General features: G+C 45.6%; 1 protein-coding gene and 7 non-coding genes across 9 annotated transcripts; 7 read left to right on the top strand and 1 right to left on the bottom strand.

Moving 5' to 3' along the window:
• Positions 1–1,058: 1,058 nt before the first annotated feature.
• On the top strand, positions 1,059–1,130 carry trnaa-cgc (transfer RNA alanine (anticodon CGC)). The gene has a single exon. It is a non-coding gene; the product is annotated as a tRNA-Ala (tRNA).
• Positions 1,131–1,726: 596 nt separating this feature from the next.
• Positions 1,727–1,800, top strand: trnat-ugu (transfer RNA threonine (anticodon UGU)). Its single transcript has one exon. It is a non-coding gene; the product is annotated as a tRNA-Thr (tRNA).
• Positions 1,801–5,004: 3,204 nt separating this feature from the next.
• On the top strand, positions 5,005–8,919 carry LOC130378614 (uncharacterized). Of its 2 annotated transcripts, XM_056585330.1 has the most exons (8): positions 5,005–5,305; positions 5,639–6,220; positions 6,333–6,545; positions 6,732–7,015; positions 7,130–7,296; positions 7,391–7,492; positions 7,643–7,900; positions 8,058–8,919. In XM_056585330.1, the coding sequence occupies exons 1-8, from the start codon at positions 5,137–5,139 to the stop codon at positions 8,731–8,733; spliced, it is 2,451 nt and encodes an 816-aa protein (XP_056441305.1). In that variant the 5' UTR covers positions 5,005–5,136; the 3' UTR covers positions 8,734–8,919. The 2 variants fall into 2 exon arrangements, with proteins under 2 accessions (XP_056441305.1, XP_056441306.1); XM_056585331.1 differs by lacking the exon at positions 8,058–8,919 and having other exon boundaries at positions 7,391–7,672.
• Positions 8,920–9,442: 523 nt separating this feature from the next.
• trnas-aga (transfer RNA serine (anticodon AGA)) lies at positions 9,443–9,527 on the top strand. Its single transcript has one exon. It is a non-coding gene; the product is annotated as a tRNA-Ser (tRNA).
• Positions 9,528–9,844: 317 nt separating this feature from the next.
• trnaa-ugc (transfer RNA alanine (anticodon UGC)) lies at positions 9,845–9,916 on the top strand. The gene has a single exon. It is a non-coding gene; the product is annotated as a tRNA-Ala (tRNA).
• Positions 9,917–10,780: 864 nt separating this feature from the next.
• On the top strand, positions 10,781–10,852 carry trnaa-cgc (transfer RNA alanine (anticodon CGC)). The gene has a single exon. It is a non-coding gene; the product is annotated as a tRNA-Ala (tRNA).
• A 101-nt stretch (positions 10,853–10,953) lies between these two features.
• trnak-cuu (transfer RNA lysine (anticodon CUU)) lies at positions 10,954–11,025 on the top strand. The gene has a single exon. It is a non-coding gene; the product is annotated as a tRNA-Lys (tRNA).
• A 9,780-nt stretch (positions 11,026–20,805) lies between these two features.
• On the bottom strand, positions 20,806–20,924 carry LOC130378620 (5S ribosomal RNA). Its single transcript, XR_008894806.1, has one exon. It is a non-coding gene; the product is annotated as a 5S ribosomal RNA (ribosomal RNA).
• Between the last annotated feature and the right edge of the window lie 570 nt (positions 20,925–21,494).

Below are 21,494 nucleotides of genomic sequence, written 5' to 3'. Positions count from 1 at the left end.
ATTTTGGCCATTTCAACATCTTTGTTAATAAATTAATTAATAATCTTTATTAATTACCAAACTAAGAACATAAAGGCGCAATGCGTTTTAATAAAACGCATCCAATAGACGGAATGTCCGATGGTGTCGCCACTGAGGCTATAGCTGACGATGCTCTTAGCGTCCTACGAGTACCTACGAGCACCCCTGGAGTACTCGTTAGCTACGAGCGTTTTCAAGACGTTCGTTCCCCACGATGCTTTTGGGAAACTCGGTGAAAACTCTACGATGCCCTTTCGACGCACTTCACGATCCACTTAGGCTAACAACGCTTTCGGGAAACGGGGCCCTGATGTCTTCCAGAAAAAGTGAGTGCACTGAATACATTCTTATTATTTTTCTTAATTCAGCCCAAAAATGTAACAATTAAACACTTTTCCACTTGATTGTATGAATCTCATCAGCTACATCAACTCAAAGTATGAAAATAAAAAACAAAACATCCAGCAGACTACTGGATTTTGATAATCTAGGCCTTGCACATGACATTTCTGGAAATAAAACCACCCACCAGTGGCCACCAGATGGAGCCGTCCGTTTTGATCCTCGATCCTTTTGGATCGATCCCAGGGTTAAGGGATAGGGACTTTGGGGGGTCATGAGCCATTCCCAGGCGGTCACCCATCCAAGTCCTAACCAGGCCCGACCCTGCTTAGCTTCCGAGATCAGACGAGATCGGGCGTGCTTTTTTTCAAGGGTGAAGGGTGTAGGACTATTTCACAATTTGATCACACAGCCTCAAGCGTTGCAGTCTGTTACTGTTCGAACAACTGATAGACTTGAGGTCGATAAGCACCATTGTCCTGGCCAAGCGGTTAAGCTGATGCACTAGAAATCCATTGGATCCCCCGCTCCATGATTGAAATCTGCCACACCAGTTTTCCACCTCTGCTTTTAGCAGGCAGGCCAAATATCTTCATCTCTTAGGATGGTCTAGTGCAAGTCAACCTATTGATTGGCTGTATCATTAAGCAAAGCTTCAGGTATTGATAGTAGAGATGTACTATTTAATACATTAAGGGGATGTAGCTCAGTGGTAGAGCGCATGCTTCGCATGTATGAGGTCCCGGGTTTAATCCCCGGCATCTCCAAATTGTAGTGAAGGTGACGGGTGAATTATGAATGAATCCCTTTTATAAGGTAGAAGTCAAAAATGATCCGATCACGAAACATTGCTGAATGTTACTGTGTAATGAATTTTTAAACAAAATGAGGTCACGCAATGCTTTACATACCAAAATTGTTGCAGAATGCTAATGTTTGAACAAGATAGAGAATTGAAACGTCGAAACTGTGGTTATGGTGATGGACCAGAAATCCATTGGGGTCTCCCCGCGCAGGTTCGAATCCTGCCGTCAACGGTACAGGTTAATCAGTGTATGTTTAAGGGGCTGTTTAAAGGATCAACAGAAATATGTCATGGTACTGCAGACCTCTTTCGTTGTCTTCCCAAGCAATTGCTGAAGCATTACTCCTGAACTGAGAGGGGTGCTGTGGCTTGGACTGTCATAGTGACTGTCTAGTTCACAGAAGAGGCAGTGTTCTAATCACATCAGTAAGTTGTATAATGTAAGTAACCTACTCAATTGGAATTCCTTTAGCCGCCAGTTCTGATAGCTTAACACATGATCGGGTCACGCTACATGAGACCTTTTTCATTGGTGTCTCAAGTAAACATTACCATAGGGGTGCTGTGGGTTAGCTGGTGAAAGTGCCTGTCTTGTAAACAGGAGACCCTGGGTTCAACTCCCAGCAGTACCTACACTTTTTGCAACAGCATCATCTGGTGTAGATGTGATAAAAGTGTTTCTTGAAGTTAAAAAAAACGGAATTGTCCTAACTGGCAATCTTGCTTGTGGTTGTAAGCTTGCAATCCATCAATGCAATAGACTTCCCATCAATGAAAACAGCGGCAGGCAAGCTAAATTCTCTATAAAATGTATGATACCCTAGTGCCAACTAATGACCTATTTGTCCCTTCTATCGTTAAGCAAAGCTTCAGGAATCGGTTTTACAGATGTACAATTGAAGTAACACAGGGGACTTCTCTCAACGGCAAAGCGTATGCTTCTCATGTAGAAGGCCTGAGGTTCAATGCCTGCCGTCTCCAAGATGTGATCAAAGCTAGCTTCAGTCAATTTGAAGATTATTTCAAAATTAGATCAAGCAAGGCTTAACCTACCCTAAGTGTTCCAGACTCTTCCTGTTCCAAAAAGCCAGAGACTTGGATCTATACAAGTGTGTTGTCGTGGCCGCACCTGCCGGTTTTCGGACTGCCTCCGAGGTCCGAACACATTACAAAAGGTCCGAACAAATCCGAACGAGGTCCTAACATGCTCCTAACCAGGTCCGAACATATTCCTTCAGAGATCAAAGAGTTTCGAATGACATCCGAACACAGTTCCGAACAGTATAGGTCACGTGATGCGGGAGGGGCGGGAATATACGATGAACATCGCGTTAGAGTGGCAGCCATTTTCTCCACCGCTTGCGGGAGATAAAACATCGGTAGAAAGGTAATAACGTATTTATTTGTCGTATAAACGAAATAGTTGTGCCAAGTTTCATCCCCTCCGGTAATGGAGTCTTGTTATGTGCTTGAACAGCGCAAACAGGTGTATGAAACAAGTTTTATTGTGCCAAGTTTAATTATTAACAATAATGATCCTTTAGTTTGCCTGCTTTTATTTTGTGAAGCACTTTGTGCTACAATGTCTTCGTATGAAAATATTGATTGATTGAATAATACAAATAATGATGATAACATTAATATTATTAGAACTTTATTTGTATAGTAATAAAACAGTAATGCAAAACATACCTACCCACCTACAAACATACATATATAAATACATACACATGTATCATTTCTACCAATCTGTCTGTCTGTACACACACATAGCCTAGCTCGACATTAACCTGTTTTACATTTGATGTTTGCAGATGAAGGAAGCAAAGCCTGATTCCTATTGGAGGGATGTATGCCTCAAGTATGCTCGGGGCCAATTCCATTTTACCACAGGCAAACGGCCAGGGGCCAAAAAATGGAAAAAGGCCTTAGAAAAAATAGATGCTTGCCCGCTGCAGAAGCAAATTAACACCAAGGATCTGTTTGGGAGAAGCCTTAAGTGCTCCTGTGGGTTCCACAAGGTAGGTGAAATTATTTACTAATTGATTGTTTGCTGGTTTGTTTGTTTGTTTTTTCCTCTGGTGGGCTTCAGTGATTTTGCAGTAATGCCTCTGATGTTTTCAAAGCCTGTTTGCTTTTTATTGATTTTCTTTTAACATGTCAGAATAAACACTATTCAATGCATCATTCTATTTTGTGGATTTATTTATTGAACAATATGTATCTGTACCATTCTGGAGAAAACTAGTATAGTAGTGTAGGATTCTTAGTTGCATGTAGCATAGCATGGCCCTCTTTTTGTAACCCCCCCCCCCCCCCCCCCCCCAGCCAGCAGATCTGTCATCAGGCGCTGCTGGGTCTAGTGAGGCAGGAGGAGTTAAGACGGACGAGGCAGGGAGCACGGACGTAGGGAGAGGAGAGACAGAGGCAGCGAGAGGAGGCACAGAGGCAGCGAGAGGAGGCACAGAGGCAGCGAGAGGAGGAGAGACAGAGGCAGCGAGAGGAGGAGACACAGAGGCAGCGAGAGGAGGAGACACAGAGGCAGCGAGAGGAGGAGACACAGAGGCAGCGAGAGGAGGAGAGACAGAGGCAGCGAGAGGAGGAGAGACAGAGGCAGCGAGAGGAGGAGACACAGAGGCAGCGAGAGGAGGAGACACAGAGGCAGGGGCAGTCAACGCAGAGGCAGGGAGAGGAGACGCAGAAGCAGGAAAGGGATTGCAGTGCTGCCTGTGCAACCTGCATGTGGAGGGAGACCGGTTCACCCAGCACCTGTCGGACCACCACACGGAGGAGCAGTGTGATACCTGTGGGGCCAAGGTGCAGGGTGCTGTTGGTCTTTTGAACCACATCGAAGTGGTTCACTATGCCTTCAGGGTACCATCAAAGCCGTCTCTGCCCCCTTCTTCATCCTGCTCTGCCGCGCCACACCACACGGCAGCTCCACCACCTGCAGCACACTTCAGGGTACCATCAAAGCCGTCTCTGCCCCCTTCTTCATCCTGCTCTGCCGCGCCACACCACACGGCAGCTCCACCACCTGCAGCACAGAGGGTCAACTGGAAAGGTTTCCTGCCTGACCAGTTCAGAAGGGTGATCCAGGAAGCCGATCAGGTCTGGGTTTCCAAATGCTTGTATGAGCCTACAGGCCAACTAAAGCAAAAGATCCAGGCCTACTGGTTTCACCCTCCACTGGAGCCCAAACCATCCCCTCCTGAGCCTGGCTGGTACTTCCGGCAGAGGCTGTTTATCTGGGCACCAATGAGGATGTGGGGGATCCCCTCAAAGTGCCCCCAGTGTTCCTCAAAGATGAACAGCTCCGGGATTTACCGGAAGGTAAGGGAGGTGATCGACGTGGATAGCCGCTATTATCTTGTGGGAGCGGACTATCCACGTTGCTGCAGGTGCTCGCAGCCGGTCTGCCCATGGAGCTGCGACATGCTCTCGCAGCTGGATGTGGCACACAGGAGCCTGTTTCCCGCTGTCCTCACAACACAGCTGGCTCTGGATAGGAAAGTGATGACCTTCCTGAAGCCGAGGACCAGCGGGAACAGTTCCTCCTACCTCCAGTCTGCCATAGCGGAAGGTCACAGCGAGGAGTGGGCACGGCAGACCATCCGCTACCTGGCTGACTGCGAGCTGCACAAAAAGATGGCTACATTTGTCCTCTCTGCAGCCATATACCCTCCTCCACCACCCTTCAGGCCCCTTCCACTCGCCCAGTGGTTTGAGACAGTCCACTCCAACGACATCCTCAGCCACGTGGAAGAGATGAAGGGTGTGATCACTTCAACCAATGGGAGAATCCTGAAAATGGACTCCACAAAGAAGGTGAGGGTTTCAACAGTAGAAAAATATACAAAATTGTATAATTACAACCAAACAGGAAATTGGTTTACTTCATAGTGCTTGTGTTTGTTTTACAGGTCACCAAGAAGCTGGCTGGTGCAATCGGGGACAGTGCCGCCTGGATGTCGAACATCGGCAACGAGTTTGGCCAGGTGTTGAACTCTGTGCTGACGGCGGGTGAAGGTGCAGGGTTAGAGGAGTTGTGCCAGGGCGTCGTCACCCGGTATAGGAATGCGGGCCAACCTGAACCTGAGGCCATCTATGTTGATCGGGACTGCTGCAGCCAGTCAGGTGTGTGAAAATTGCTCTCTCACTCACTCACACACAGACACAGACACAGACACAGACACAGACACACACACACACACACACACACACACACACACACACACACACACACACACACACACACACACACACACACACACACACACACACACACACACACACACACACACACACTTACTCACTCACTAACACACACACAAACACACTGTTGGTAGCATTTGTATTAAATGTATTTATTTAATACCAATGCTACTTTGGGGAGAAGTGTCAGGCAATTGGGAGTAACCACACAAAGGTGTTGTGGTCTATGGTATTAAGAATGGTTGTTTTTCACAGGTGTGTCTGCAGTGGCGAAACTCTTTCGCCCATGGAGGTCTGCAGTGCGCCTGGATAGCTTCCATTTTATGAGGCGCTTTAACTGCGGCCTCACAACCGAACACCACCCTCTCTATGGCACCTTTTGTGCCAAGCTTTCCGCCTGCATTTTTCTCTGGGACCAGGAGGATGTGCAACGCCTGAAGGAGGCCAAGAGAGCGGAGTGGAAGAGCAGCCACAGCGGACATACTCCCACTGACGACCAGCTCATGGCCACCATCAGCTCAGCTGAAATGAAGAGGCACTGCAGGAGGAGGACGCGTGGAGTGGAGGAGATGCGGAGCAGTATTTCAGGGCTCCTGGAATCTGTGTGGGAGCTCACAGACACCACAGGGCTGCGTCTGGTGAGCCATGAAAGCATGCGCCACGTGTGGGAAGTTCAGCAGAAGCACCTGGAGTGCCTCCAAGACCCTGCAGGTGTTTCACTCTACACAAAGGTGGGGACACTCCAGAAGGGCGGCAAGGAGCTGGACATCCTTAGGTGTGGTAGGGGGTCCTCCTCCCTGGAGAGTTTCCACCGGCACCAGTGGCCTTTCATTCCAGGTACATTTGCATGTGTTGTGATTATTCAAAATAGCACAATTACCACTGACGGGTATTCATATGTATTCACTTTACAATAAGGGTTGACTGGACAGAGTGTTTTGTTTCTTAGGCTGGCGGTGCAATGCGGTGCACATGCAAATGTACATGCTGGAGGGTATATCAAGGTGGAACATGGGCCGGGCCAAGGAGGCAGTAGATGTGGAGGGGGCCTCCACCCTAAGAAGCTTCGATGTTCGGTTGATGTCCCACCTTAACAACCTAAGCCAGCGTGTGCATGGTTGTGCTCTGGTGCCAGAGTTCACCCTTCCTGGGAAACCTACTGGTAAGAGAGATCTCAGAGCAACACTGGTTGCCCGGAGTATTACATCCCCTCCTCTTTTTCTTAGGCACCCCCCTACCCAGAGGACATGCATTTCTTGAGTGCAAAGATTGTGCTATTCATGTAGGAGATGGATGTATGTACAGTATGTATGTCCTTTCTTTATCTTTGTGTCTATGCTGGTTACAGGCGAACGCATAGCCGTGGAATATTTATTGGAGCAGACCAATAGAGGCGACCTGCTGGCTCCATCACAGGCCTCCATCTCAGAAATCCCCTTGCCGGTGCTGGAGGAGGAGGAGGAGGAGGAGGAGGAGGATGATGCCATCAGCATGCCTGCCATCAGCGTGCCTGCCTTCAGCGTGCCTGCCATCAGCGTGCCTGCCATCAGCGTGCCTGCCATCAGCGTGCCTGCCATCAGCGTGCCTGCCATCAGCATGCCTGCCATCAGCATGCCTGCCTCTGTCACAGAGGTCAATAACATACAATAAGATAAATGAATGTAAAATTAGCATTGCTCACATATTAGAAACAAGAGTGTACATTTATTTGCTTCTTTTTTCTTTTTCTCTCTTATCACTTTTCAGACCAGCCAATGTGATTCGAGGGGAGTTCCGGGGTGGGACGCAGTAGATGCCCTTGCTGCCTACCTTCTCGAATTAAACCGCACCATCACCGCCTTGTCAGCCAAGGAGGAGGTGGACATAGTTCGCCTGTACGCGGCTTTACATGCGATGGATCGGAAACCTTCAAGGTACAAAATAGTAATTATTATTATTATTACACCAAAATTAAACATACATTCCATGGAATGAATTAAGCATATGGATGTCTCTTTCACCGTTCAGGTACACCCAGAAGGCAAAGAAGAAGTCGCATGCGTCAGGAGGACCATGGAGAGCGCCGAGGAAGCCGAGTGGCTCTGCTCCTGGACAGCAGGCGGCAGAGAGGTGCTTGACCACAATTTGATATCATTTTATGAAATGTATTTATTATGTGTAGATTATTTTATTGAAATCCCTGTTGACATTGTCACTTGGTTCTTCATGACTTTATATCCTTGTTCACAGTACATATCATATCATCCTTCTCTCCCACAGGCTGTACATGACTCATGGCCAAGCAGCCCAGGACCCCGAAGTTCACAGGGTCTGTGAGTGTGTCTGCCTCAGACTCTTAAAAGAGTTTGAGCAGTCACGCAACAGGCCAAAGGACACAAAGGGGAAAACAATGCCCATCCCTCAGTCCATCGTAAGCGTGTACAGCCACATCAAACAGCTGCTTGAGGACAGCAGGGTTGTCTGTGATGACACAGACCTGGTTCTGGTGCCAGTAAACAACACCACAGTCTCTTCATGGTATGTGTTATTTCATTTACCTTTCCCATACAGTCAAGACAGTTTATAAAGATTTAACCTCAAGGAAAACCTCCACCTGCATGCTGGTTAGAAAATATGTAATAACCTTAGGGAGGGAGGATAGGCTTACATAAAATAATGAATGTTTGCGTTGTAGGCTGCTTAGGAGGGATAAAAGGAAGGACAGGGACATGCTGCTGCAAGGCACTGTACTGCCCAAACAGGTGCACCTGGCAGAGGAGCCTCTCCCTGCTCTGAACACCCTTCCGGCTGCCCCTGTGCAACATGCACATGGGGCAATGACATTTGAGGAGCCGGAAAATCATGAGGGGGAAGCTTTCGCCCGCCGGCGCACTCTAGCGGCGAACAAGCCTCCGCCATCTCCACCTCCCCAGTTCCCTCCACAATTTGGGCCACTTCCTCCATTTCCTCATCTTCCCCCATATCCGCACTTTCCATTTCCATATCCTCATGCACCTCCACTTCCTCATGCTCCTCCATTTTACATTTCTGCTCCATATCCTCATGCTCCTCCATTTCATGCTCCTCCACTTCCTCAAGCTCCTCCGTTTCCTAATTCCCTATCTCCTGATGCTCCTCCATCCCAGCCAAGGCAACGCGCCTGGAGGCTCAATAAAGCTGCCCAGGAGGATGAGGAGCTTACGTCAAGGGGGGATCCGGCACGGAAGAGGCTGAGAAAAGAGAACTACCACTATACCTGCAAGGGGTGCGGCCAGGCCAAAAATAAAGTCACTGGACACACCCAGCTGAAGGGGCGGTGGTATTGTCCTGCCTCAGGAATGACCCTGGAAGAGTGGAGGAATAGTGTGTAGTTGCTGTCTTTCTGTCTGTCTGTCTCTCTGTTGTTTGTCTCTGTCTCTCTGTTGTTCGTCTCTGTCGTTAAAATAAAGTTTAATAATTGTATTTGAGCCAAGAACAGCCTTCACGTCTTTATTTAATTTCCTCTTGAATACCAGGACAGTGAGTGTCATCCATAATTGAATGTGATTGTTAAAACTAAAGCCAGTCAGAATCAGAATAAGCTTTATTGCCAGGAAGGTTTGCATCAACCAGGAATTATTTGTGGGTAAGTTGGTGCGGAACATGTAATTGCACAACAAACAGTCAACATAAGATAAATAAGACATATAGTATAACCATATATAAAAAGAAAGAATGTGCAGAAAGTGTATGTGCAATGTGTAAAGATAATTGTGTGTTACTGTAACACAAGGGCTTTTATGTTAATTAAGTGTGTAGTGGAGTTAGAGTCCGTGTGTGTATCTGGGAGGGGGGGGGGGACACGTGACTCGAGAACAAGCGAAGATGCAAGCGATATCGCCAGAGCCCAGGTTCGAATCCTGCAAAAGACATGAAAATTAAAGTGATGATACTGTGTGTAAACAATGTTGAAAAGATAAGAGAGGTGATAAAAAATGATATAGTGCACGTTTTCCTCCTTTTTTCTCCTTTTCTTTTTCTCTCTTTCCCCCCTCTTTCCTCTCTCTTTTTTTCTTTTCCCCCGGCCGGGCAGTCCCTTTTGCCCCTTTTTTGGCCGAGTGGTTAAGGCGATGGACTAGAAATCCATTGGGGTCTCCCCGCGCAGGTTCGAATCCTGCCGACAACGGTTCTATCTGAACACGATTTTTCATTCCCTTGTTCAGCCAACACATACACATATTACGGTGAAACTGCATGAAATCAGTGCAAATATGTTAATCTAAGCATGTAGAAGGCGCCATATTTAAAACCTGGCATTATCTGGACAGGCTCTTAGCATTCAATGTTTTTTGACAACATGTTCTCCAAACCTAAAATGTTAATATTTAAAGGTCTGATAGATCCGAAGACTAGTGTTGTCAGGTCCAAGTGCTGAATGCCATGGACGAGAAACCCCTTGGTGTGTTCCGAAGCAGGTTTAAAATGCACATTCTTGAGCAGTAAGGGGATGTAGCTCAGTGGTAGAGCGCATGCTTTGCATGTATGAGGCCCCGGGTTCAATCCCCGGCATCTCCATTTGATTGCCCTAGAAAAGTCAGGTGAGTGCAATTTTAATCAAATGAGGTCACGAACTGCTTAACCTACCAAAGATGTTGCCGAATGCTAATGTTCGAAACAAGTGAGAGAATTGAAACTGTGTTGTCGTCAACGATACAGGTTAATCAGTGCGTGCGATTTCAAAAGCGCACGCTTTTGTGCGCTCAAAAGCTAGTGTGCGCTCAAAAGCTAGTGCCGGTCAACACATTGATATGAGTACGATACGTTTATGCACTAAGTGTTGACAGCCACAGAAGAGAAAAACATTGTTGCGTCACGACGAAGATTCAGGCCTGCCGACAAGCGTTGGCCAGTTCTGCTATCTGTACGCAGACTACTTCTCTAAGAAATGTATGATACCGTACTGCCAGTCAATAACCGATTTCCCCTCTTGTATCGTTAAGCCAACTTTCATGTATCGGTTGCCACATGTACAATTGAAGTAATCTGTTTTCGGCTCATCTGTAAAGCTTCTCATGTAGGAGTGCTGAGGTCCGATCAATAAGATGTGATCAAAGCAAGCTGTGGTCAAGGGTGTAGGACTATATCACAATTTGATCACACAGCCTCAAGCGTTGCAGTCTGTTACTGTTCGAACAACTGATAGACTTGAGGTCGATAAGCACCATTGTCCTGGCCAAGCGGTTAAGCTGATGCACTAGAAATCCATTGGATCCCCCGCTCCATGATTGAAATCTGCCACACCACTTTACCACCTCTGCTTTTAGCAGGCAGGCCAAATATCTTCATCTCTTAGGATGGCCAAGTCAACCTATTGATTGGCTGTATCATTAAGCAAAGCTTCAGGTATTGATAGTAGAGATGTACTGATTAGTACAAAAAGGGGATGTAGCTCAGTAGTAGAGCGCATGCTTCGCATGTATGAGGTCCAGGGTTCAATCCCCGGCATCTCTAAATTGTAGTGTAGGTGACGCGATGATTATGAATGAATCCCTAATATAACAATTTGCATTGAGCCAGGGTTTAGATATTGACTCTATATTATGTAAATATAAAGCAGAGTGGTGCAGCGGAAGCGTGCTGGGCCCTTAACCCAGAGGTCGATGGATCGAAACCATCCTCTGCTAGCAGGATTACCTAAAATGGCATCAATCAATCAATGAAATGAATTGCAATTACATTTTTAGTCTAGCCTCAATAGATCGAAACCATCCTCTGCTATAATCAGACTGTTTCGAAGTTTCAGTCTTAAAATGAATAGCATTCAGAATCAAGAATCCTGTGCTGCAGTACGGGTGGACTACCCCACACGTATTGCCCACATCAGAAGCTGTGATGGCAATTTAAAGATGTTTACCACAAAAGATAACAATGCGCCTAACAATGCGCAAAGAGCCAGGGTTTAGATGTTGACTCTATATATTGTAATTGTTAAGCAGAGTGGCGCAGCGGAAGCGTGCTGGGCCCATAACCCAGAGGTCGATGGATAGAAACCATCCTCTGCTAGCAGGATTACCTAAAATAGCATCAATCAATCAATGAAATGAATTGCAATTACATTTTTAGTCTAGCCTCAATAGATAGCATGCAGTGTTCTACTCACAATATTAGAGATAAATAGCGAGCATTTTAAAACAAATATCTGTTACTAAAATGATTGAGCGTGGGATTGGTAGCGAGACTGGGGTTGATTGAAAAATTAAGAACGAGTATACCTACCGGTATACGCGGATACATGGTCAGTATTTGTATTTAGCGCTCGCAGTTGAGAGCATAGAGTGTATGAAAGTTAAACTCTAACTCTAGTTGTGAGAAGTTCTTAGAAGTGTCTGGGTATCAACCTCCTTTCCTGTTTTGCCAAGCGTTACTGAGTCTTCTACGTGCACCTCTCCAGCATGGACTTCTGGGGTAACCGTCTCGTCCTGTATCGACTAGCATGCAATGGACGGTTCGTAGGCCATTGGCATGTCGTGGCGGGCTTTGGCCGCTGTCGTTACGACTTTACAATTGAGGCCTAGCGTGCTATCATTGTTCCCCGCGGTAGAAGATGGGCGAATGGATGTTTAGGATAATATGTTTCAAATATGTATGCTATAACCACTTACATTCACACCTGACCACTCTGACCCTGGTTCCATTAAATGTTGTGACCTAGACTGGACGGTTGATGACGGGATTTTGTCGGGTTGCCAGATTCACCGTGTATGTGTTTCCGTAGTGTAGTGGTTATCACGTTCGGCTCACACGCGGGGGCCAGCCGCGTATAGCCGTAGAACGCTGACTAGCCAATCAGAAGAGAGAAAGAAAATGCCGCAGATCTCCCAGAGGAGGTGGATCGAATCTCACGTTTGCCAAACAAATCGAACCCTTATTTGATTTAGAATACTCTTATATTCTTTCTACAGCATGTGTACATATAAGAGTACTTTAATCACTTTTTGTACATATGTGGAAATAATTAATCCTTGAGGATAATATGCTAATAAGACCTTGTTATTAAAGGATAGATAATAATTAGATAGATAGATAGATCCTTTAATAATCCTTTGCAGGAAATTACTGTGTCACAACAGCGTATGGACAGACATAACAAACACACATTCTCTCATATAGCTAAAATACTTAAACATTAAATACAATAATAAATACTACAAAGTGCAGTTATTTTTGTGCATTATAAAACCATATGGCAGCTGGTATACAGGACTTCCTGTACCGCTCCGTTTTGCACATTGGTGCAATTAGTCTCTGACTGAAGGTGCTGTTCTTGATCACCTTAGTCATTATTGAGCCCAGTTTGTTGAGGATTCTGGCCTCTGCCACCTGCTGGACCTTTAGCTGCTCAGCTCCGACCACTGAGCTGTCCTTCCTGATCAGCTTGTCAAGTCTGTTTTCGACCGCTGTGCGGGCGCATTCTCCCCAACATGCCACAGCGAAAAACAGAGCACTGGCCACCACTGAGTGGTAGACAGTGCACAGTAGGGGTTGGCAGATGTTGAATGACCGTTGTCTCCTCAAGAAAAAGAGTCGACTTTGTCCCTTCTTGTACACCGCTTCCATATGACTTTTCCAGTCCAGCTCACTGTCGAGCTGCACACCAAGGTACCTGTGGTTGGCGACCATCTCCCCCACAGTGCCCCCGATGCTGATTGGTGTTGGTTGAGTCCTCCTCCTCCCCCTCCTGTAATCCACAACTATCTCCTTTGTCTTTGTGGTGTCGAGATGGAGATTATCGTGTATTATACCACGGTCTGCGGGAATACTCGATTCTGATTGGATGCAGGGTGTGCATTAACTCCTGATATACGGACACCTGGACAAGTAGTTCCGTCAAATTGTCTGTTTACCGTTCTCAATTAATGCGCTATAGCTGGCGTATCGTCTCTAAAATTAGTAACCATAACAACGGGGCCGCAGTCAAAGCCGTTTACAATTTATTGCAACACCGCAACAAAGTAACAATGAGTGATTTCAACATTTCTTTTAATTTATTTGGAGAATATAACAACTTCGATGACTGGGATGCAGCAGAAGAAAAATAAATGGAAAAGAGGAAAAGAAAGCAACGGCACAAGGAGTTAACACCGGGAGAATTAAATCAAATAGAAGATGACAAAGATGAGATCAACACCAAAAAAACAACAAAATGGGCAGTTAATATACTGAGAGACTTTCTTGAACAAAAACGAATGGACTCCAACTTGGTAAACTACACCGCTGATGCTCTTAATGAGACTCTGCGGGAGTTTTATGCCGCTGTCCAGTCCACCAAGACAGGAGGGGAGTACAGCATAGCCAGCCTAAGGAGTCTGAGAGCCGGTATTAAGCGTCATATAGTTGGCTTCAATATTATAACTGACACCAGATTCAGGACCAGCAATGCCGTGTTTAAATCCGTACTTAAACGGTACAGGAAAAGTGGTATAGATACCAGCCTCCACCATCCCTGTATCTCCGAGTCGGACCTCGAACTAATTAAATATTCAACTGCACTGTCTCCTGATTCGCCCGTCGGCCTGGTCAGAAAAGTGTGGTTCGACATCCAAATATGTTTGGCTCGGCGTGGCAGGGAGGGAACCCGGGAGCTATCCATGTCATCTTTCATCCTCCAGAGAGACGAGGATGGGGTGGAATATGTCAGCCTGGCGCACAATCCTCAAAGCAAGAATCACAAAGACCCGAATGAACCTGAAAAGGAAAACCTACGAGGGTTTATGTTTGCCAGGCCTGAGGATCCGCTGTGTCCGGTGGAAAGTTTCAAAAAATATATTTCAAAATGTCTATCAGATGCCAAATCGTTCTACCTCCACCCAAAGCGCACCCTGGCCTCCGGCGTGTGGTACACCCGGGAGCCGATGGGTGTCCACTACCTCGGGAACATGTTAAAAAGGATCAGCGAAGAGGTGATTATGGCTATAATTTTGTATTAGGCCATAGCTACTCAATAGTTTCCCTCCATCCCCATAATATAATAAATATCCTGTCATTCTACATTTCAGGTGGGTCTTTCGCAGATCTACACAAACCACAGCCTCCGAAGCACCGCTGTAGGTCAGTTCTCAGACGCCGGCCTGGAGAGTCGTCAAATAATGTCGTGACAAGCCATCGATGCGAGAGCAGCCTGCGTGCTTACTGGGCTCCATCAGTGCAGGAGAGACGAGAATGGAGCCACGTCTTGTCATCAAATGTCCCGAGAAACAGTGCCCATGCTGTCAAACACCCTCCTTCACAGGCCGCTCTGCCGGACTTGCCTATAACGCTATCAAATTTCACCATAAATGGAAACGTCAAATTTAATTTTAAATAAAACAGCTGTAACACATAGGGCCCAGTTTAAACTTGATTAAGCCCCCATTAATTAGGCCTACGTTTTTTCTATTTAGGCCTATGTGATTTCCAGGTTATTAATTAATTGACAATTAATTGTTGACATGTTTCTTTTAAATAAAAACGTACTACCTATGTTTTTTAAATATTTTTAAAAACATTGTTTGACAGCCATGACTACAACATGAAAAAGCACGATATGCCTACATCCAGTCAGCATGAAAACTGGCATGAATTATGGTTGCAAGCCTCATGAAAGCTCAGCGGACTATAATACCTCCAGCTACCTCCCGTTCTAAAGTCGTAGCTATGGTCCGTCCTAATTACTGGAGGAGTGAACAACGTTTCCGTTGCATGAAAACCCAACGGGCGTGTAATGGTGGTTCCGGGTATTAGTCAGACCCTCAGGCGTAACTAGGGAAACAAAGTTATGCTTTGTGGAAAACTTTATATTTGGATTGTAAAACGCATGAAAATATAAATTAATGCTCTTAATTTGGTCACCGTTGGTAAGTGACCGTGGTATAAGCGGGATAATGCCCTTCGAGGTGTCCATTATCAGGAATTAATGGACACCTCGTCGGGCATTATCCCTTACTTATACCACGGTCTGCGGGAATACTCGATTCTGATTGGCTGCTGGGTGTGCATTAACTCCTGATATACGGACACCTGGACAAGTAGTTCCGTCAAATTGTCTGTTTACCGTTCTCAATTAATGCGCTATCGTCTATAAAATTAGTAACCATAACAACGGGACCGCAGTCAAAGCCGTTTACAATTTATTACAACACCGCAACAAAATAACAATGAGTGATTTCAACATTTCTTTTAATTTATTTGGAGTATATGACAACTTCGATGACTGGGATGCAGCAGAAGAAAAAGAAATGGAAAAGAGGAAAAGAAAGCAACGGCACAAGGAGTTAACACCGGGAGAATTAAATCAAATAGAAGATGACAAAGATGAGATCAACACCAAAAAAACAACAAAATGGGCAGTTAATATACTGAGAGACTTTCTTGAACAAAAACGAATGGACCCCAACTTGGTAAACTACACCGCTGATGCTCTTAATGAGACTCTGCGGGAGTTTTATGCCGCTGTCCAGTCCACCAAGACAGGAGGGGAGTACAGCATAGCCAGCCTAAGGAGTCTGAGAGCCGGTATTAAACGTTATATAGTTGGCTTCAATATTATAACTGACACCAGATTCAGGACCAGCAATGCCGTGTTTACATCCGTAATTAAACGGTACAGGAAAAGTGGTAAAGATACCAGCCTCCACCATCCCCGTATCTCCGAGTCGGACCTCAAACGTATTAGATCTTCAACTGCACTGTCTCCTGATTCGCCCGTCGGCCTGGTCAGAAAAGTGTGGTTCGACATCCAAATATGTTTGGCTCGGCGTGGCAGGGAGGGAACCCGGGAGCTATCCATGTCATCTTTCATCCTACAGAGAGACGAGGATGGGGTGGAATATGTCAGCCTGGCGCACAATCCCCAAAGCAAGAATCACAAAGACCCGAATGAACTTGAAAAGGAAAACCTACGAGGGTTTATGTTTGCCAGGCCTGATGATCCGCTTTGTCCGGTGGAAAGTTTCAAGAAATATATTGCGAAATGTCCATCAGATGCCAAATCGTTCTACCTCCACCCAAAGCGCACCCTGTCCTCCGGCGTGTGGTACACCCGGGAGCCGATGGGTGTCCACTACCTCGGGAACATGTTAAAAAGAATCAGCGAAGAGGTGATTATGGCTATAATTTTGTATCAGTCCATAGCTACTAAATAGTTTCCCTCCATCCCCATAATATAATAAATATCCTGTCATTCTACATTTCAGGTGGGTCTTTCGCAGATCTACACAAACCACAGCCTCCGAAGCACCGCTGTAGGTCGGCTCTCAGACGCCGGCCTGGAGAGTCGTCAAATAATGTCGGTGACAGGCCATCGATGCGAGAGCAGCCTTCGTGCTTACTGGGCTCCGTCAGTGCAGGAGAGACGAGAATGGAGCCACGTCTTGTCATCAAGTGTCCCGAGAAACAGTGCCCCTGCTGTCCAACACCCTCCTTCACAGGCCGCTATGCCGGACTTGCCTGTAACGCTGTCAAATTGCACCATAAATGGAAACGTCGAATTTAATTTTAAATAAAACAGCTGAACAGGCTAATTAATTGTCAATAGGGCTTGGGTGTCATGAAGTAATTACTTTGCGTGACCGCCATGTTGATGGCCTCCTTTACCGCTACCTGCCGCTGGAACTTCATATGGATCCAAATTATTAATAATGCTGATTTTGTCATTATTATCACCATACCGGTCCCTGGCATCTCTATTTAATGTGTCCCGGTAAATTCCAGATCCTTTTCGGGATTTTAACATATTTTTTCTAGCTATTCTTTCTCAACTCTACTGCTACTTCTCTTCGTTCAACAACGTTATGTCAGAGTTATGTTAACCACGTTTTCGTAGCCATCAACATGGCCGCCACGTCCCACAATGCAACGCGGATCCCACGCCCTATTAATTGTTTGCATGTTTCTTTTAAATAAAAACTACCTATGGTACCTATGCCTACATCCAGTCGGCATGAAAAATGGCATGAATTATGGTTGCAAGCCTCATGAAAGTCGTAGTTATGGTCCGTCCTACGTTTCAATGGAAACAAAACAAAGCTCAGCGGACTATAATACCTCCCGCTACCTCCCGTTCTAAAGTCGTAGCTATGGCCCGTCCTAATTACTGGAGGAGTGAACAACGTTTCCGTTGCATGAGAACCCAACGGGCGTGTAATGGTGGTTCCGGGTATTAGTCAGACCCTCAGGCGTAACCAGGCAAACAAATACCTCCCGCTACCTCCCGTTCTAAAGTCGTAGCTATGGCCCGTCCTAATTACTGGAGGAGTGAACAACGTTTCCGTTGCATGAGAACCCAACGGGCGTGTAATGGTGGTTCCGGGTATTAGTCAGACCCTCAGGCGTAACCAGGTAAACAAATGTATGTTTTGTGGAAAACTTTATATTTGGATTGTAAAACGAATGAAAATATTACTTAAAGGTCTTCAACATGAAAAAGCATGATATGCCTACATCCAGTCGGCATGAAAAATGGCATGAATTATGGTTGCAAGCCTCATGAAAGTCGTAGTTATGGTCCGTCCTACGTTTCAAGGGAAACAAAACAAAGCTCAGCGGACTATAATACCTCCCGCTACCTCCCGTTCTAAAGTCGTAGCTATGGCCCGTCCTAATTACTGGAGGAGTGAACAACGTTTCCGTTACATGAGAACCCAACGGTCGTGTAATGGTGGTTCCGGGTATTAGTCAGACCCTCGGGCGTAACCAGGCAAACAAATGTATGTTTTGTGGAAAACTTTATATTCGGATTGTAAAACGCATGAAAATATAAATTAATGGTCTTAATTTGGTCACCGTTGGTAAGTGACCGTGGTATAAGCGGGATAATGCCCTTCGAGGTGTCCATTATCAGGAATTAATGGACTTCGCGGAGGCAACCGTCCTCCGCTTCGCGTCGGACGGTTCACGCCTCCACGTCGTCCATTAATTCCTGATAATGGACACCTCGTCGGGCATTATCCCTTACTTGTAATTCTACTTTTGCTTACTGTTTCTTGAAAAGTTTTAATTGAACTTAATGACAATAAAAACAACAATAATCATTAAAAATATTTAGATTACATAAAGTTTGCATGAAAGGCACCACAATATCCTCCAATAAGCAAATAATCCAGAAACAAGTTGCTGCCCTTTAATGAAATTGTCATATTTTATTGTACATAAACACAAGCTGAATAATTAAATCAAAACTGACATTGAAGTTAAATAAAGATAATATGTAAGCAAAGGAACAATAAAAATGTACAGAATATATTTAGTAAAAAGTGTAAACATATACAATATTATGAAATGATTAGTCAAGGCCTAATCATTTCATTTCAGAAAAGAGGACTATTAGTCCTCCTCAACTCCTCTTTACTGAAACCCATCGGCCCCTTTCTGCCTCAAAAAAGTCAGACTGCTGGAACTCCATTTTTGGCCCTGCGACCAAAGCCGACAATATTGTCCCCCTCTGACGCCACTGGTTCAGCAGGCTTCCTAGAGATCATGTAGTTCCTCAGGTCCTGGATTTCCTGGAAGCTCCTGGCATAGTCCAGAAAAGACAGCAGGCTGTCCTTACTGTGTCCCTGTGGGTTGAAGGTCCCGGCTCTCTCCTCCTCATCTACCTTTTTCATAAGGTAGTTGGTGTAGCAAACATCGTTCTCTAGGAGCCACTTGAAAGATTTTCTCTGGTACTTTCCGAACTGCAGCAGGTACTCTCCCATCACCTCCTGTCGGTCCGACACATCCCCTCCTCGCTGGAAGACCACAGTGCGAGCGCTGGTCTTCACTGGGTCATGTTTTATGAGCGGGAATCTTGACCTGAAGCCCAGGATTGTGTTTTATCCTCGTGGCCTCAGAGGATGGGTCCTGCCGCCGATGGCCCGATGGTCCCTTCCTAAATGTCACCGTCATCTTTCCGGGAAAGAGGCTGATGGTATTCATGATTTCTTTTCACTGCAAAAAAGAATGCGTGTTACATGGTAATATATGATTATACAGTAATAGTAGCTAGTCTAAGTTGTATTGTAATGTAGTAATAATTAAAGCTATATAATTATACTGTTATATTAACAGCATTATTCATATCAACATTAGTGAGCATTTGTAATGAGTGTAGTGGGTTTAACCCACGTAATCTCAGTTTCCCAACTCTTAACTGAGACAATACTAATCCCCCTTCAGATAGTAGTCAGAGAGTATCGATTAATGAGGGGAATTTGTATTTATATCGATACGAGATATTTCAGTGTGACGCTGACATGAAGGATGGCTCTTACAGTGTGCACAGTAATATTATTTAGAAGCTGTTATAACATATAACGTCACAACCAAATTAATGTAAAGTTACTAACGTAAGCTAATGTTAATGCTTACGACAACCAAATTAATGTAAAGTTACTAACGTAAGCTAATGTTGTTAGCTTATGACAACCCGAGTTAATGTAAAGATTACTACATTGTAAATACAGTACGACCATATACGACTGAGAAAAGTGAATTTATGAGTTAAAAACAATGTGTCCAACTTACAATTGAAAAGTTAATGACGGATGAAAATAATTGTCATCTATCTCCGAAAACGTGTTTGTGGTCTCCTTTCGACGCTCCGTTGTCTGTCACTTAGAGAAGAAATCATCTCCTTACTTCTGCCGAGGGGGGAAACAGCGCCACCAAAATCCCGCTTGTGGCCGGAAAAATATTACATCCGTAGTGATAAGAACTACCATAGAGAATGAATGGGAAAGGTTAAGGAAGTTAAGGACGACTATTCTCGGCTCCCGCGCGTAAGGTCCCCGGTTCAAGACCGGGCGGAAACATGGTCAAAGTATTTGTATTTAGTGCTCGCAGTTGAGAGCATAGACTGTATGAAAGTTAAACTCTAACTCTAGTTGTGAGAAGTTCTTAGAAGTGTCCGGGTGTCAACCTCCTTTCCTGTTTTGCCTAGCGTTCCTGAGTCTTCTACGTGCACCTCTCCAGCATGGACTTCTGGGGTAACCCTCTCATCCTGGATCGTCTAGCGTGCAAAGGACGGTTCCTAGCCTATTAGCATGTCTTGGCGGGCTTTGGCCACTGTCGTTACGACCATACAATTGAAGCCTAGCGTGCTAGCATTGTTCCCCGCAGTAGCAGATGGGCGAATGAATACGTTATTCCAGACTCAGAGTTCCATATTTGAACGCAATGCATTACACTGCTTGGGCGTCAACGTTTGCGTGATCTTTTGAAGAAACGTAGAGTTGCAAAACCTGGGATGGACTAGTGTGGACCGCCGTCATTGCAGCTCTCTGCTGCTCCCTGCTAGCAGCGTCACTACACTGTCCACATGTTTCACAAATTGAGTTTGGCGAGACGTTGTCAGTGTCTGTATGTTGCTTAAATTCTCCGAAACAGTGGGCGCTAAAGATCAGCGCACGGCAGGCCATTGCAGCCAATGAGCTCGAGTTGAAAAAGAATAAAGCTTACAACACCTGGTATTCCCAGGCGGTCACCCATCCAAGTACTAACCAGGCCCGACCCTGCTTAGCTTCCGAGATCAGACAAGATCGGGCGTGCTCAGGGTGGTATAGCCGTAAGGAATGATTGTCGGGACCATATTAGCTTTTAAACAGGAGGAGCACGTAAGGAGAGCGGCTGCCGTGGCCAGAGACGGGACTTGTACAGAAACAATGATTAGATCCATAATGAATGAATGAATACGTTATTCCAGACTCAGAGTTCCATATTTGAACGCAATGCATTACACTGCTTGGGCGTCATCGTTTGCGTGATCTTTTGAAGAAACGTAGCGTTGCAAAACCTGTGATGGACTGCAGTGGACCGCCGTCATTGCAGCTCTCTGCTGCTCCCTGCTATCAGCGTCACTACACTGTCCACATGTTTCACAAATAGAGTTTGGAGAGTCGTTGTCAGTGTCTGTATGTTGCTTAAATTCTCCAAAACAGTGGGCGCTAAAGATCAGCGCACGGCAGGCCATTGCAGCCAATGCGCTCGAGTTGAAAAAGGACAAAGCTTACAGCACCTGGTATTCCCAGGCGTTCACCCATCCAAGTACTAGCCAGGCCCGACCCTGCTTAGCTTCCGAGATCAGACGAGATCGGGCGTGCTTTTTTTTCTTTCTTTTTTAAACCTCATTTCATTTCACACA

This window comes from Gadus chalcogrammus, unplaced genomic scaffold, assembly GCF_026213295.1.
Source record: "Gadus chalcogrammus isolate NIFS_2021 unplaced genomic scaffold, NIFS_Gcha_1.0 GACHA091, whole genome shotgun sequence".
NCBI classification, from domain to species: Eukaryota; Metazoa; Chordata; class Actinopteri; order Gadiformes; family Gadidae; genus Gadus; species Gadus chalcogrammus.
Note: the sequence above shows the minus strand (reverse complement) of the source record. Positions and strands in the feature narration are given on the sequence as shown.

Coding starts and splice junctions, on each gene's coding strand:
- LOC130378614 (XM_056585330.1), top strand. CDS start 5,137: ATGTCGAACATCGGCAACGAGTTTGGCCAGGTGTTGAACTCTGTGCTG. Junction 7,297..7,390: donor ATGGATCGGAAACCTTCAAG/GTACAAAATAGT, acceptor TTCACCGTTCAG/GTACACCCAGAAGGCAAAGA. Junction 7,493..7,642: donor GGACAGCAGGCGGCAGAGAG/GTGCTTGACCAC, acceptor TCTCTCCCACAG/GCTGTACATGACTCATGGCC.